Below are 17,532 nucleotides of genomic sequence, written 5' to 3'. Positions count from 1 at the left end.
CTGTATAGATAAAGCTCAGTGCAAGATGCTATTTCCTAAAATCTGGGTGAATAACATCTTTTATTCCATATACAGAAAGAGGTCAAAGTCGTGACGTCACGTTTGTACACAGATATGCCTAATTAACATAACATAATTTGGACCCAGCTCGCCAAAATGGCCAACTTAGGGCGAACAGTCCGATGTGTGGTAGGGTTGCTGGCATGCCAGTGTCATTTCGTCAAAAACAAAATTCAGGGGACAGCTACTTTGGTGTCCATGGCCCCTGGTGCACTCAATGTACTTGTGACAGTCACTGGGGTCACGGTAAGTGCCATCTTGTTTTGTGGAACAAAACATTTGGAGCAGTTGAGCTTGGCCTGTAGGGGAGACAACAGTCTGCTTAATATTCACCACATAACCTACAGGACACATTTTTTTTGATAATAGTGAAGCTTTGATCGCAACCGACATCTACAACACAGACAAAATTATAAGAACAGTGATCATCATGGAGGAAAATAAATTTAAGACGAGCCATTAACACAAAATCGTCGAGGAAAAAAATTTAAAGGAAAGAAAACCGTCGAGTGAGTGAGCGCGCGTTTTTTTTTAAAGGTAGAAGTGATTTACTCACTAGTAGTTGTATGGGTGGGGTAGTTTGGGTCACAGGTGGAAGGGTAGTAGACTGGATGCCTCCCAAAGGAGCAATCTCACAGTGGACTCTGGATGGCCAGTCGCAGTGCTTTGTCTCTGGGTTGTACAAAAATCCTGTTTCACACTGCACTCTGTACGCAATCTGATACACACACGAGACAGTGAAAAAGATAAACAAAAATAGGAAAAAAACATTTTAAGACTTTAACATTAGAGGTTGAATATTTTGGCTTTGCATAACTGTTGACATTTCTACCTGTTCATTACTCTGTCTCACGCGCATACAGGCGGTAGAAAACTGACATTTCTGAGACTAACATTAACAGAGTTACACGACAATCCTGTTAACAATGTTTCAGCAGCAGACCTGGTTGTTGCAGATGTAGTAGTGGTGACATGAGTGTGGGTCAGGGTAGTAGTTGTCAGGTAGACTCAAACAGTTGATTTGGAACTGCGAGGTGAGGCCGGCGACAAAAAGGCCCTGACTGTCCACCCCTGAAAAGGACAGGGAGCTGGCGGGTACTGGCGATGCTTGCTAAGAGAAGACATCTTTGCTCAAACTTTGGCATATGAATCTGAACTAAAATCATCCGAATATTTTTTATTGTTTTTTTGTTGTTGAAAAAAATCATTTATGTCAGAATTAAAATGAAAATCCGCCCGCACACCCCAACTGCGCTCTTATAATTTTCAGAATCCTTGTTCACCAAGCTCGCCAGGGGTTGTTGTGTCTGAAATTTGGACAAAACGTCTGTTTGTTTACTTGACAGCTCACACCTGATACTTGTCCTGCCACAATCACAGCCACAAGTGCAGCCACACAAGCAGGCAACGACCGCAGCATCTGCAACGAAGTAAAGGGTGTTAATGTACAACATACACTCTGTTTCCCTGTCACCAGCCTTCTTACAACCAATACAAACACTAATACCAATACCAATAATAATGGTATCACAGCTTCGTTTGGGTTTCAGAAGTTATAACCATTGTATACTTCTGAGATTCTCTAAAAACAAAAATAAAAATAAAAATAAAATAAAAAACAGGGATCTGCAGGGCATCCTTAATGAAAATGTAGGGAATACAACGACTAGTAATCGCTCCTTGCACTACTAATTATTACTTACATTGCAGTGTGTATACTACACAGCTAGATGATCAAGCTTACTTTGCAGGAAGCCTGGCAGAAATGTAATGTCGCCTACAAAGCATTTCCCTGGTGTGGGATCCTCGCAGATGGCTCTCCATGTTCTGTCTTGTTCTGATAACACAACATGTCTAGAGAAGTCTTTAGTTCAGCGCCCAGTAGTTTCAAACATGATGTAACACTTTTCTTTCAAAAAAATCGTATCTTGAGTGCCATGCCTGTTGACACAGTCAGTGTGTAGCTGTTGACACAGTCATTGCATGTGGACCTGTTGACACAGTCACTGTGGACCTGTTGACACAGTCACGGTGGACCTGTTGACACAGTCACGGTGGACCTGTTGACACAGTCAGTGTGTAGCTGTTGACACAGTCAGTGTGTAGCTGTTGACACAGTCAGTGTGTAGCTGTTGACACAGTCAGTGTGTAGCTGTTGACACAGTCAGTGTGTAGCTGTTGACACAGTCAGTGTGTAGCTGTTGACACAGTCACTGTGGACCTGTTGACAGTCACTGCATGTGGACCTTTGACACAGGCACGTGTACCTTATTTTAGTCTCGGGATGAGGATCATTTGTGACCTCCATATCTCGATTTTTTTCTCTCTGGTGGTCGTGAGGGCGTAGATTACTACATTTTGAAAACCATGACGATCACGAGGCCTCGTTTTGAAAACCATGAGCCGCGCGTGAATAAGGTCCATTGGCGACAGGCGCTAACGTGTCTGTAGTGTAGTGGTTACGAACAAAGTCTTGAGATTGACATGGGGTGTGTTCAAAACTAGGGTATTTCCTTTTCTTTTCTTTCTTTCTTTTTGTTTTTTTGGTTCTTTGCTTTGGGATGTTTTCGTTCTCTAATATGATCATGTTTCTGTCAAGCCTTTCACTAAAACCTATTGCCTTCCAAGAGAAATCATGTGATCTAGCTGTGTATAGTCTTATCGACAGACATCTACTCTCTACTGAAATACTGAAGACGAGTTTGACATCCCTACCACTAACAGACAGAATGAGGATGTAATACAACAATTTAAAAACAACATAGACACACTTTTAAAAGAAATTGAAAATAGTAAGAATGAACTTTTGCCTGATGTAACTTTTACTGCACAAATATATCACACAGCAAAGCTAAAGAATGCACGAGGTGGCTTTTTCTGTTCATTTAGTCTTCTAGTCTTTCCGTTTCCATTCTGAAACTTTTCTATTCAAAGAAGAAGTAACGTTTACACCAGATACAATGATGTCTTTAATTATATTTTTATTCCATTTTCGATATCGAATCGGTCATTAGCAATGATTGTAAAAGGGAAGACCATCAATGAATACACTGGTTTTCAGATGTAATACACATATACACACGAAGACACACAAACACAGAGAAAGAGATACAATAAAGGACACAGAGAGAGGAAGAGAGAATAAAAAGATAAAAACGTCAGGCAAACGAAGGAGATAAAAAGACATTAAAAAATTTCAATTGTTACACTTAAATCTTGAACAGGAGTATCCTTGATCCTATTCTGCACCACTGGCCCAGCCCTGTCCACGTGGCGGGGGCCGGAGGGTCGAAAGGCATGGCACCTCCCCCATCGCCAGGTCCAGAGCACCACCCCGGCTGCAAGGCGGGGTGGGTGGGTCGGCACCAGCCTTCTTTACTGGGCAGGAGCACCACCCCGGCTCTTGGCTCTTGGCTCTTGCTCTTGGCTCTTGGCTCTTGGCTCTTGGTACTTGGCTCTTGTGCGGGGCTCTTGGCTCTTGGGCTCTTGGCTCTGGTGCTCTTGGCTCTTGGCTCTTGGCTCTGGCTCTTTCTTGGCTCTTGGCTCTTATGGCTCTTGGCTCTTGCTCTTGGCTCTTGGCTCTTGCTCTTGGCTCTTGGCTCTTGGCTCTTGGCTCTTGGGTCTTGGCTCTTGGCTCTTGGCTTTGGGCTCTTGCTCTTGGCTCTTGGCTCTTGGCTCTGGCTCTTGCTCTTGGCTCTTGGCTCTTGGCTCTTGGCTCTTGGCTCTTGGCTCTTGGCTCTTGGCTCTTGGCTCTTGGCTCTTGGCTCTTGGCTCTTGGCTCTTGGCTCTTGGCTCTTGGCTCTTTTGGCTCTTGGCTCTTGGCTCTTGGCTCTTGGCTCTTGGCTCTTGGCTCTTGGCTCTTGGCTCTTGGCTCTTGGCTCTTGGCTCTTGGCTCTTGGCTCTTGGCTCTTGGCTCTTGGCTCTTGGCTCTTGGCTCTTGGCTTTGCTTTGGCTCTTGGCTCTTGGCTCTTGGCTCTTGGCTCTTTGGCTCTTGGCTCTTGGCTCTTGGCTCTTGGCTCTTGCTCTTGGCTCTTGGCTCTTGCTCTTGGCTCTTGGCTCTTGGGCTCTTGGCTCTTGGCTCTTGGTCTTGGCTCTTGGCTCTTGGCTCTTGGCTCTTGGCTCTTGGCTCTTGGCTTGCTCTTGGCTCTTGGCTCTTGGCTCTTGGCTCTTGGCTTTGGCTCTTGGCTCTTGGCTCTTGGCTCTCTTGGCTCTTGGCTCTTGCTCTTGGCTCTTGGCTTTGGCTCTTGGCTCTTGGCTCTTGGCTCTTGGCTCTTGGCTCTTGGCTCTTGGCTCTTGGCTCTTGGCTCTTGGCTCTTGGCTCTTGGCTCTTGCTCTTGGCTCTTGGCTCTTCGCTCTATACATTCATCACCAATTATACATCACAATCAACAACTATCATCAACGACCATCATGATCCATGATCCATCACCATACATCATCATCATCAATCAACACCAATCATCATCAACACGCTTATCAATACCACTACCCATCATTACCATCACCACCCATCATCACCACCACCAAACATCATCACCATGATCCATCACCATACATCATCATCATCAATCAACACCAATCATCATCAACATCATCAACACGCTCATCAATACCACTACCCATCATTACCATCACCACCCATCATCCGTCACCATACATCGTCACCACCACCCATCACCATCACCATCACCCAACAACAATCATCATCAACATCATCATCATCAACAAACATGACCAACAATAAACATCATCAACAAACATGACCAACAATAAACATCATCATCAGCAATAGATAATCATGGTCATCAATTATCATCATTAAAGTTCATTATCTTCTTCATGAAACGGTATCATCATCAATAACCATCATTAGCAATAATCGTTATCGTTATCATCGAGCATCATCATCTTCTTCAACAAACATTATCATTAATAATCATCATCATCAGTATTATCATCATTATCATCATCAATCAACCAATCATCAAACAATCATCAACTGTCATTTCTTCGACAAACGTTATCATTATCAACAATCATCATCAGTAGCAATAATCATCATCAAACATCATCATTATTATCAACAAACATTATGGTGGCAGATGGCTGACATCATTGCATATACATTACTGTAAACCATAGTATCTCAATGTCATCGATGACTTTAAACCTCTTCGTCATTCAGTTAAGTTACACAACCGTTAGTTTAATACTCCCCACAATTCTTACAGAGTTTACATTGTGTCCAGGAAGGTTCCCACACACACACACATCTACACTTACATGAATATTCTTGAATATTCCTTCTGTAAAACTCACACTCGCACACACTCACACTCTCACTCACACACACACACTCACACACTCACACACACTCACACACACACACACACTCACACACACTCACACACACACACCACACACTCACACACACACTAGCGAGTGTCGACTAGGCGGACACACCTGTTCACGACATACACTCTAGCAAACTCTACAACAGTGAGGGCTGACGAGACAGACTTACCTGACTACTGACGATAGACTTCAGTGGCCCCGAGCCGCAGGTGATGACGAGGTAGATACACCCGGCTGGCGACGATACACTTCAATAACCAGGAGCAGCGGGTGCTGGCCGGTCAGTGACACCTCGCTGCTGGCGATATTCTTCCAATCGTCGTTCCTTTCCTCGTTAATTCCTTGTCCTAGGAAATTCCTCTGCCGGGTAATTCCTCCTCAAAGATAATTCCTCTCCATGGTAATTCCTGAAATTCTTACTTGGCTAATGAATATTCGTATTGAGCTTTATCACTATTACAATAACAACCACAGCAACTCTTTCCATTATTAGAACTTATACACACATTGAATAAGTTTACACCATTCATTCACCTACATGGAGATAGCCAATTCAATTACTGAAGCGCCCGCTGTCTACTTTTCTGTTCTTTTCTTATCTGTTATCTTTCTTACAGTGGTTGTGGTCTGGTCACAATAACACAAACACTCTGCAGCAACACACAGTATAAACACTAAATATTCTACTCAGACAACTCACACAGAGACAACTCAATGCTAACTACACCCTCTCCACTTCTCAGTTTCCCGCTAAAAATGTCAAGTTTCTTAAACTTGTTCTCTCGTCTGTCTACTTGCTAATCACAAGATATGGATGACATCATGGAACTATGTCCGATGACTAGTGGCCACACTGACAAATTAGACAAAGTTGAAGATAACACTTACCATTGCCGTCAGTCCGTGGTCTCCCGATGTCCAATGCTCTCACAAATCTCAGCGCCAGCAATGTTCTTCTCCTCCCACTCACTGTAGGCAGGTGCGCTGTCACACTAGCAATCACACTAACACGCCACTGCACATGTTGCCATGGAAACACCAATGCTGGTAGACACTGCCAGACTCTGTGGCCTGGACATTCGTGGAAACGTCGACAGGATGTTCCATTCCTCGGCGACCGACAAGGGAAGAAACTCCAGGGCTACCCGGATCGGTTCGAGCTACCCAGCCCTCACTCGGTTGACAGTCACCCCTTGGTGGGGCCGGTGTAGGAAGAAGGCTCTCAGGCCCTCCTGTAGTTAGGGATCCGTTTCAGCGGGTCTTCCATAACTGTTCCTCCACATGAGTTCCTGTAACTTAATGACTAATGAGACTCTGCCATTCACTGCTACTATTAGTCTCCCTGAGTTAAAGTCATCACGTGATTTCTTATTGAACGTTAAGATTTTTCTCATGAAACAGTTTAACAATACTTTTGCCGTGAAATCAGAATTTAGAATTCAAGACAACATAAACACATAGTTGTTTACCTGGACTGGGCAAGAAACTGAATGCATAGATTCCCCTGTCTGTATTCACACCTGTACAGGTAGGACCAAGCGTCTCGGCGGCTGCGTTGGGAATGTCACTCACTGTTCACTGAGCGAAACACCTGCAGGTGAGCTGTCGTTGCCAATGTCACGTGTCATCAGTTCAGTTATGCTCCTGCACGGGGTTTACCAACTACAACCGTTTTTTTTCTTTTCTTCTCACGCGGTAGACACACTCGGACACACTCGCACACACTCTCGAACTACGCTCACAAGGGAAATAAGACATTTCCCTGACACACAACATTATCTCATCTTGTCATCATCTTGTAACTTGCCCTTGTATTGCTTGGTTTATTTTTTACTCTTTTGTTTATCTTTGTATGTGAGCACACTTGTTAGTATCCCCGCAAGATGAAAAGCGTTTAAAGTTTGTTGTCATTCCAAAATACAGATGTAAAAATTACATATATTAAAACAGAAGAAAATTTTTTTAATCTCTCACTGTTTTAAATTGTTAATTTAATTTGTCTGAATTTTTGTTATCCTTATCAAGATGCATCCTGAGGAAACTTTTGTTTACAGGTAAAACACACTTGAAAAGGAAGCATGCACAAGTTGACATTTTCTGTTCATTTATTCCTCCTAGTCTTTCCGTTTCCATTCTGACGCTTTTCTGTTGAAAGATGAAGTAAGGTTTACACCAGATACAACGATGTCTTTAATTATAATAATTTATATTTTTGATATCGAGTCGGTTATTAGCAGTGATAGTGTGTGGAACAACCGTACCGACAACACAGGTTCTTAGTTTTAATATACGCACACACACGCACGAACGCACGCACGCACACACGCACGCACACACGCACGCACGCACGCACGCACGCACGCACGCACACAAACAACAAGAATAAATAGAGAGAAACGGGAGACAGACGCCCGAGTTAAATAGACATTAAAAAATTGTCGTTTCGCTGAAATCTTTATGAGGATCACACAGCATAATCATTTTCTTTCAATGGAAAACAAAAGCGAAAAAGTGATATTGTGTCGAATAAAAATGATTTCGTCGTAACTCCCGAGCGACAGCCATGTTTAGGCATGCGGACTTAATCGTGTATCTTCAACTAATAATAATAATGCCGCCCGACTTCATTCCAAATACATTCACGCATCAGTTGCATAAAGATTTCGAGTTCCTGTCATCGATGTCTTTCCAGCTGTTGTTACATGCTGCCAGTAGGTATCGTCACTTGTCTACTGCTTGTTAGTATTTCTGTAAGATAAAAAGCAGGTTGTCATTCCTAAATACAGTCTGTCTCTAGTTTATGGTCTTGTTGGGTCTAGGCTCCAATTGTCTCATTATTGTAAAGCTTTAAAGTTTATTTCTTGCTGTTGTCACTTACATCTCTGTCTTTCTCTTCTTTAACTACTAATAATCAGATTTGTAAAACAAATAATTTGTGTGGAGGTCTGAGCGTGCACAAGACGGCAACGAAAGTAGCTGGCGATCCAGTTATTAATCTTCAACTGATTGTAACACTTGTTAAACAATTCTAGATTATATTATCGTGAAAACAGAACTACTCAGGTTTGGAGAAATGGTTTCCCGCACTGTGATTTTGTAAGAAAAAAGCGTGCAGTCCGTTAAACCCGGAACGTCAGGTTTGTCTCACCTGGCGCGCTTTGCACGTGTTGTGACGTCTCAGTGAAGGTAAAGCGTGACGTCAGCGACCTTGACAGTCACTGTTTGCCAGGTGTGAAACTCGTTATGGCGCTAAGTTCAACAATTTTTAAACACGATGAAAGGCTGCATAAACGTAATTGCGACAGTCAAAATAACTCAAGGCCTAAAACTAATGACAGGTAAAGGTAAAATAAATGAGGGCCCAAAACCACCGAGACATTGTCAAAGTAAAAGTAGGTTACATTAGTAAACATGGCGAGCAACTTGTTAATTTGTAGTGTAGTGGTTACAAACAAGTTTTACTTTGACATGTAGTGGGTTCGTACCCTGGGTGGGTGTATGTTGTTGTTTTTTGTTTTGGTGCTTTGCTTTGGGAAAAGTTGAGAACTTCAAGTGCACTGTCAACAGCACTTTTCAATTTTGAAAAATAACACGTTAATTCCAGTCTCTTCAGTTGTTCGACGAGGTATTATATATTATTCCTGTTCAGCGATCAGCAATTGCCCGTCGAACAACATATGTTGGGGCAAGCAGAAAAGCGGCAGAAAAGCAATAAAACCAATTTTCTGATAAAATAAAGAAATTATCAGAAAGATGGAACCTTCTGCCAAGGGAAAATAAAAAAAAAAAACCAATGCAAAGCAACACACAGTATATTTGCCAGTGTGTAAAAAAACATTGAAAACCTAGGAAAGTGCCACCATGCAAAGTGATGAGTAATTTTAGTAATGGTGAGGAAAGTTGATGCCTTTACATGAATTTTTAAAAATATGTTATTGGATAAATAGTGGGTTGAAATCACAATATAAACATAGTACGTCTGTGCTGGTTTTAAAATTCCATAACTCTTCAACTTAAATTGCAAACTTTATGAATCATTCACAGTGAGAAATGATAGGATTTTATACATATAAATTCCATCTTTCAAGAATGTAAATATAAAACTCGTCCAATGTATTCAACAGTATCCAGGTGTGAAAGCTTGCTTCAGAAATGGACCTATTCTTGGATGACATACAGTGGAACCTCGGTTAACGAACTTAATCCGTTCTGGAAAGCTGTTCGTTATCCGAAATGTTCGTTATCCGAAACAACGTTTTCCATAAGAAATAAAAGAAATAGATTTAATTGGTTCCCAGCCCGTTGACTCGCTAATATTTGAAAGTTGCAGGCTATATAGGTATTTGTTTTAATGAGAACAGTTATAATGAAATATAAATGGAGTTAAATAAACATAAAAAACATTAACGAAAGCATTTAAACATCAGAAAACTTGCCGTTTTGACGGCGTGGGTGGAAACAGGTGTGGGGAGGAAGAGGTGGAATTACTGTTTTGATTCCCCCTCCATGAGCACACGTGACATTATAAAATCGGGGGAGACTTCAATTTTCTGTAGCTTTGAGGTTAAAGGACAAAACTCGTCCAGTGTCTGTTCCTTCTGCCTTTTTTGTAAAACTCTTCGGTAATACGACATCACATATCCGACAGACGCATGCCACCTTCACACTTTGAAATCATTTCCTTTTTCAATTCATTTGTTGGCCTCTTCCTTGTCATTACCTCACTACTATTAATTGCTCTTAATCTTCTTTGGAGCCATGATTGTGGATTATCTTATTAAAATAAAGCACAACAATCACTAAATAAGAAGGATGCGCATAGATAAGGAACGACTGATCGCAACTGTGTATCGAGCGCGAATGATGACAGCTGGTCGGTCACGTGTGGTTCACGTGGCTGTTCGTTATCCGAAATTTTGTTCGCTATCCGAGACAAACTTTTAACGAAATTTTTGTTCGTTAACCGAAATATTCGCTATCTGAGGCGTTCGCTAACCGAGGTTCCACTAACGTATTTCTTTCTTCTGGGGTCCACCAGGGGATGCCTCTAGCTGTTTTTTTCTACTTATCAATAAAGTTGCCGTTAATATGATAAATAATGGAGGATGGAGTGATCATGTTCATGGACATGTGTGTGGCAAAAGATGTTATCTTTGCTGCTTTATTAAATTATTCATGTTTCTAGTTCGTGGTGTATAAAAATCAGAGTTTTAGCTACAATTGAGCTAGGGCATTGATGGACTTGCCAGAAAGCGGGACATTGGGCATCCCGCCCGGACATTTTATGAGCAGGAGGGACACGAGGTCAAAAGCGTGACTGTCCCGCCTAAATCGGGATGTCTGGTCACCTTACTTAGTGCGAAATCACCCCAAGGTTGAAGACATTCCCTTTGAGGCCTGTAAGGGTTCAAAGTCTGCTAGAGTTACCTCCCGCGGTAAACAAGCAAGATGGCGACGTCACAACCACCAAGGAGCAGACGACTGAAGGGGGAGTAACTCTCACATCTTGTGGACATGGCGTCTGACGACGTGCTGTATGGGTTAGCTATATCGTCGTCTGTTGGAGCAGGGTTAATTTTTCGCAGGATTCAAGGAGAAGAAAACAGAAGACTTCTTTCCACTGCTATTGGGTTTATACTTCTCGTTTTCCTCTGTGGTTACGACATCGTCCATCTTCTTATCGCAGTCCTAGGGAACTTCCTGATTTTGTGTGTTCCCCGGCTAAACAAGTGAGGCATAGTCCTTTGAAGTCATATTTGTTAAACCGGGAAATGAAGGCAATATGGAAATCTGGGGTGAAATGAGCACTGAGCATTGAGAGAGTTAATCGTAAGATGACAAAGGTTGTTATATTGAAATACTTAAAGTTAATGATAATATATAAAAATGAAACATAACGAGAGGCAAAGAACAGATACTAATGATAAATTTGACAAATTCTGTTTTAACTCATAATTAATGTTCTCATCTTTTCCAGTCAGTGTCATGTTTTCGGTTTTGTCTGGAACTTTGGATACTTGGTAGTATTCCGCACTGTCCACTATTTTGGTATCCCTGCTCCATCAGCTATCACAAATGCAGCCCAGCTGTTTCTTACTTTGCGTGTAAGGATGTCAATATATGCATATAATTTAAGCAGTTAAAGGGTAATAATGTCATTCTGTATCTACATATACAGAGGCTTCAAGACTTATGATGGGGCTATGCCTCGATAAATCCGTCATAAGATATAAATACAGTAGGTTGAAAACACATAATATACATATTGAACATTGTGGCGTAACATAACCTACCTTAAATGTCATTAGAGCAATTAAATAAGGTTGGGCAAAAGTATCTAACACAAATCTTATTCACCAATACAATGTTGAATATCTCATGTAATTTATTTAACGTAGTACCAAAAAATTCAAAATGAATGGATATAAACTTTTGCACCATAATACAACTTTTATTAGACTTGTAAGTAGACAACAAAATCAAGAAAGCCTACATTTTTAAAATATATTTTTCTTGTGCTTATGTAATCTAGACTTTTTGGTTGTTGAGAGGAACAAGTTTTTAAATGTTATTCTATCATGATATGATTCATTCTTAATATTATCACCTAGAGTAAATTAGTAAAGTAGCCATAGAGTAAATTAGCATGATGAGTAAAAAGAAATGTTTCATGTTTTTCTGTGTTTAAGATGACAGGATTAGGCTTTGACATCCATGATAGTCGTAGCTTACACAAAATATCAGAATCTGCTGGGGATAATGAAAGGCAAGAGAAGGCTGAAGATGAGCAGCTCTCAGTAAAATATACCTCCATTAATCCAAGCTTGAAGGATGTGGGCTGCTTTGCTTTCTGTTACATTGGGTCTTTGACAGGTTAGTAAATATTTGCATGAGAGTGTCTCGCATTTAATGCTTTTTTTTTTTCTGCCTTTTTTCTTACCCTGTCTGGATACCCAGTTCCTCTCATTTTTTTTCTCCCCCCTCCACCCACACATGCTTCTCTCACATACATACATTAAAAGACATAAATACATGCATGCACAAGTCCTTTTTTTGTTATTGAGAATCGAGGAGTAGTATACTCCTTGGGTAACTACATGACAACCGAGAAGGTTTCCCCAGTTCACCTGATATTCAGTTCACAACCAGGATTTTTCTTAAATACTTTATCCCCTGCTGTCAGTCAGTTAGGTATTTGTCCCTTGACTGGTAGTAGTCATTAGAGACAGATATGGCAGCTGTATAAATATTCTTATGATAATGCTTCTGCATAGGACAACCAGTTGACTGCCACATTCGTAAGCCAGTTCTTCCCCTGGCCACTATGGCTTCGACTACCTTCCAGCGTACCCTGAAGGACAGCGTCAGTGTCAACAAGACAACCATGTTGCTTCTCAAACTAATAAAAAATTAGAAAAATTAAGGGGCCTAGAAAATGATTCTTTGTGACAAAAAGTCATAACTTAGAAATAAAAACAAAATCTATGGAATAGAAATGTATGTGATAAACCTGCTTCCCCATGCTTAAGGTCTGTATCATCTGCTCTCCACATCAAATGATGCCACTCCCCCCTCCCCCACAAAAAGAGGAAAAAATGCATTACTGTGCAAAATATAAAATGAATTCAAATATACCCTATCCCTTCCCTGGAAAATGTTTATGCAGGTTAGCATCTTTCCCAAGGGAACCTCTTTAAATTTTTCATTCTTTATAGTCAGAAGCAAGGTGCAAACAGTGAGCTTCTGTTGCAGGGAACCCTTTCATTTTTGCTGGGCTTGGACACTGGAGCCATACACAGATGTCAATTTAGAGATGTGTCCCACTTCTATCTATCTGACTGCAGGACCTTTTTGGCTTAGATGGACTATTGTAATCATTAATTTTCAACAAAATTTTCCCTCACAAAATCTCAGCAAAAACATTTTTAGCTAACCAGTTGTCATGATAAATGCTAGCCAGTTTGATACTCATATGGCATAGGTACTTCCCAAGTTGACGTGAGTGGCTGACTCTGTAGAAGGTTGGGATGGTAAGGCGGTGAGGGAGAGGAGATGGGTACAACCTGACACTAAGTTTGTGAGGAGTCTAACGTTCCACTCTACTATTACCTTTTTCCTGTAATATGACCCCTACCTGGCCTCTCAACTTCCCTGACCCTAACTGCTAACCTTAAACTCTGCATGTATACTTGCTTGCAAAGACACTTGCACTCACACTAACACATATTGTTTTAAAAGAATTAAGGTGGGATAGGTGACAGGATTTTTCAGATTGTGAGGTAGAAAAGACAATGTTTTGCATTTTTGCAGGTCCGTTTTACAAATACCATATCTACCAGGACTGGTTACGACAAGAGAACCCAGATGAAATCTCACTGCTTAAACCATTTCTTGCCAAGGCTAAGAACCTGCCTTTCATTGCTGTTGCATACCTGGTCTTCTCTTTCTTCTTCAACATCAAGGTATATTGCAGTGTATTTCAGATTCTTGAAGAAGGAAGCGTACCAGATCACTTGTTGCTGTCAGTGTTTTGGTATTAACACAAAGATATTGGCAGCTGTGTAAATGCTATGCCTCAATTATATGATGCAATTTGGAGCATATCTTGATCCTTCAAGAGATACCATTCATTTGTATTCTGTACCAGAACATGCAGTTATAGTCCTATTGTTCAAACTGGCAACACTGAAGAATGGTAGATAAAGGGAAGAGACTCCTAGAGATTTTTCTTGGGCTGTTCTACATGCATTCTTTGCTGTATTGTAGGCTTGCTTTACCTGTTTTTGAATGGCAAGCAATTAACATATCCTTGTAAATTTTTTTGCTTAAAATAGTTCTGCAGTTTTCTAATGTTTTTCGCTAAGGTAAATGAAGGGCAAAAAAGGGCTATTAAAATCTCATATAGTTTTAGAAATTGTCTTTCAGAATTAGTGTGATCAGTGACTTAATTGTTGGGAATGTGTTTTTGACCATAGTGCACAATTGCACTGCAGGAATTAAGTAGGGGATTGCAGTCAATATTGAAGTATTGGAAGCAGTATGAATTAATCTCAGCACAGTTTATAGATCCACTTATATTTTGTGGAAATACAAACTCTTTCATCCTAATGTGATATTTGTCAGTATTTTGTCGATTGCAGTATGTGGAAACAGATGCATTCTATGACAATCCTTTCTGGTTTCGGCTGTTCTACATGGTTCCAATGTTTACCATCTTCCGTACCCGACTGTATACAGCTTGGCTGCTTTCTGAATGCATGTGCATAACTGCTGGCTTTGGAGCATACCCCAGAGAAGCAGAGGCAAAGTGTGGCACTGGGCCAACAAATCTGAAGGCATTGGATCAGAGGTAATATATGTATTTACACACATTAGAATGATGCTATTACAGTAAGCAAAACTGTTGATAATGATATTCATTACCTTTTGTCTGAAGTATTTAAGTGTCTTCTTTATGTTATACCTAATTATCTGAATTCCTTTTTCTCCTGTTCCTTTCATATTATTTTTTTATAATCATCATCCTTATAGGTACAGAAGCAGTCTTATTTGGTTACAGCTAGAGGCAGAATTCAAACTATGGCTGCAATTTAGATTTATTCCCTCTCATTCTAATTCTCAATATAGAACACCATCTGTAAGTCTGTTCTCTGCATGATGAAGTTCATTTCAGATTTGTTTAAAGTAATATGATGTGGAACTTTTGAACAGATTCTTTTTGTGTGTACCTATTGGCTTGTTAACAGCTGGAAAATCTTCCAAGGATTATGAAAGTTCTTTGCTGACTAAATCCACTAACTGCATTTTTGATTTCCTATGAAGCTGCTGTTGTTAAAATATAGTGTTTAATCAGTTGTGTATTTTTCAGTTTGAAAAACAAAAGTAAAGAGAGAGCTGAATATGATTTCGAGACTGTACACAGCATAGACCTATGGGGCTGTGAGCTGGCTCCCACAACAAAACAAGGCCTGCGTAGTTGGAATATGACTGTCCAGTATTGGCTTGCTACATACATACACCGTCGTGTACCACCAGCACTCAAAGCCTACAGGTCCGTCATTTATTTATAAAAAGTAGTCCTAAAGTTACTAAATATTAAGCATTAAAATATCTCTTGTTACTCTATTGATGAGTCAGAACAGCTCCTTACAAGTCATACACAAGGCTTTTGAGTTCTGTTTTTAAATTTCTGATTCCTGTGCTCCATCTAGGGTATCCATCACAATGGCTGTGAGCGCTTTTTGGCATGGCATCCATCCAGGGTACTACTTGAGCTTTCTCACTGTGCCTCCCATCCTGATGGCAGAGGAAGCTATGATAGCTGCATTTAGAGATGGTGCCAGCCCTTGGCAACAGCAGATGTTTGACTGGACCTGTTGGTTCTTTAAAATGAGAGGATTTGACTACATGTGCATGGGATTCCTGTTACTGAAGCTGGGCTCAACTCTACGCTACTGGCAATCAGTTTATTTTATTGGCCACTTGGTTACACTTGCATTTTTCATTATCGGAACAGTAACAAAACAGATGAAACCAAAAGAAAGAAAGGAGTGACATTCCTTCTTTATTTATTTAAGTTAAAACTAATAGTATTCTAAATGTTTTCCACAGAAATGTTCTACATTTTTCTTGCTGTTTAGAGAAATTTTATTTGGTTCAGAGATTTAAATACAGGTTTTCATTCTATGGATGATGGTAAAAGTTGTCAATTACTGGAAATGCTATTTCTAAGTGGCTACTTACAGGATGGGTTTTTTCCCATGATCAAACCACATGTCATAGTCAAATTTCAAGTTTTAGATGCTAATAACTGTTAAAATACTTTAAATATTCGTGTACTTTTCTTTCTCTGTCATGAAGGTTAATTTATTATAAATTTTAAATTTCTTTTAATGTTATTTCAACAAGTATACTCACTTGGTATAAAGCTGGTGCTAAATATTTACTTGAAGATTCATGCACAAGATATATTGACAGAAGATGAGTATGCAAATTATTCCTCATTTCAATGAGAAAAGCTTTTAGCAGATTATTCCCCTACTCTATTCCAGAAATGAAAGAATTGTTAGCTAGGACTGGCTGGTACCTGAATAATATTGTTATTAACATTATGACAATCAATACTAAAGGGGCCTAGAAAAGGATTGTTTATGTGAAATCTAATACTTTTATGTACAGTACAGATCCTGCAGTCTTCTCATTAGGTGCTTAACAGGCACAAAAGCAATTGTTCCAAAAATTATTTTAGCAGAAGCTCTACACTACCACTACATAGTCGTGGTTTAGTAATGTTGATTTCCAAAGGGAAATTAAAAACACTTTGAAAGATATTGTCATGTGCGAGAAAGATTAAAACATATCGGAATGAACACCCACATTAATAGACTGTGAAGGATGTCATTGAATCACAGAACCCCATGAGGGGCTGATTGAGCTCAGGTTTATGACTCTTTCATATTTTTTTACTTTTTCATTACAGTTTCTTCTCTTCTGTCTCCTATTTATCAGGAGCGTACCTCAATAATTTTCTCTTTAACATAACAAATCTATAAATTCATACCTTTACAATCTAGCACTAGTCTTTACATTTTCATTGCATCTGTGCCTGATTTTTGTGAACTTTGTATTAGACTGTCCAGAGGTGTTTATTAATGAAAGGATAGTTTGTTCAGGGTAAGCTGTGCTAGAGCAAGCTTCATCTCAATACTGCTTGATGCCTCCCAGGCAGTTCTTTGTAATCCAAGGTGCTACATGGTGTAATTTTTAACTTGGACTTCTATTTTTTGTACTCTCTGTTATGTTCTTTCTGCATGCTTAGTTACTATTTTCTGTATAAAATTTCATGACCCTTTCATTGTACATTTTCCGCCAATAAAAAAAAAAATGTTCTTTCAGTTTGTGTCCATTTACATTGATTTTAGTTTTCATTTGAAAATACATAAAGAGAAAGTCAAAACTTGAGAAACAAAGGGGACCAACAGAAAAGAATATGATCAAAGAAAAGAAAAGCGTTTGGCAAAAAAGTAGTTTATGGTTTATGAAGTTTAGCTTAGCTGACAGCAGCATTAACTAAAGAATAATAATGAAAATTAGGGTTAATAAACTGAGTAAAATCAA

General features: G+C 40.0%; 2 protein-coding genes across 2 annotated transcripts; one reads left to right on the top strand and one right to left on the bottom strand.

The window, feature by feature from the left end:
- Positions 1 to 233: 233 nt before the first annotated feature.
- LOC112561486 (probable chitinase 10) lies at positions 234 to 1,916 on the bottom strand. Its single transcript, XM_025234015.1, has 5 exons — positions 1,764 to 1,916; positions 1,414 to 1,480; positions 1,004 to 1,131; positions 617 to 778; positions 234 to 359 (listed from the first exon to the last, which is right to left on the bottom strand). The coding sequence occupies exons 2-5, from the start codon at positions 1,478 to 1,480 to the stop codon at positions 234 to 236; spliced, it is 483 nt and encodes a 160-aa protein (XP_025089800.1). The 5' UTR covers positions 1,764 to 1,916.
- An 8,943-nt stretch (positions 1,917 to 10,859) lies between these two features.
- On the top strand, positions 10,860 to 17,532 carry LOC112566677 (lysophospholipid acyltransferase 7-like). The gene is made up of 7 exons (XM_025242986.1): positions 10,860 to 11,144; positions 11,393 to 11,519; positions 12,105 to 12,288; positions 13,726 to 13,877; positions 14,556 to 14,764; positions 15,284 to 15,466; positions 15,627 to 17,532. The coding sequence occupies exons 1-7, from the start codon at positions 10,930 to 10,932 to the stop codon at positions 15,967 to 15,969; spliced, it is 1,413 nt and encodes a 470-aa protein (XP_025098771.1). The 5' UTR covers positions 10,860 to 10,929; the 3' UTR covers positions 15,970 to 17,532.

Source organism: Pomacea canaliculata, linkage group LG1 (assembly GCF_003073045.1).
Source record: "Pomacea canaliculata isolate SZHN2017 linkage group LG1, ASM307304v1, whole genome shotgun sequence".
Taxonomy (NCBI): Eukaryota; Metazoa; Mollusca; class Gastropoda; order Architaenioglossa; family Ampullariidae; genus Pomacea; species Pomacea canaliculata.
This window is presented reverse-complemented; position numbering and strand designations above follow the sequence as displayed.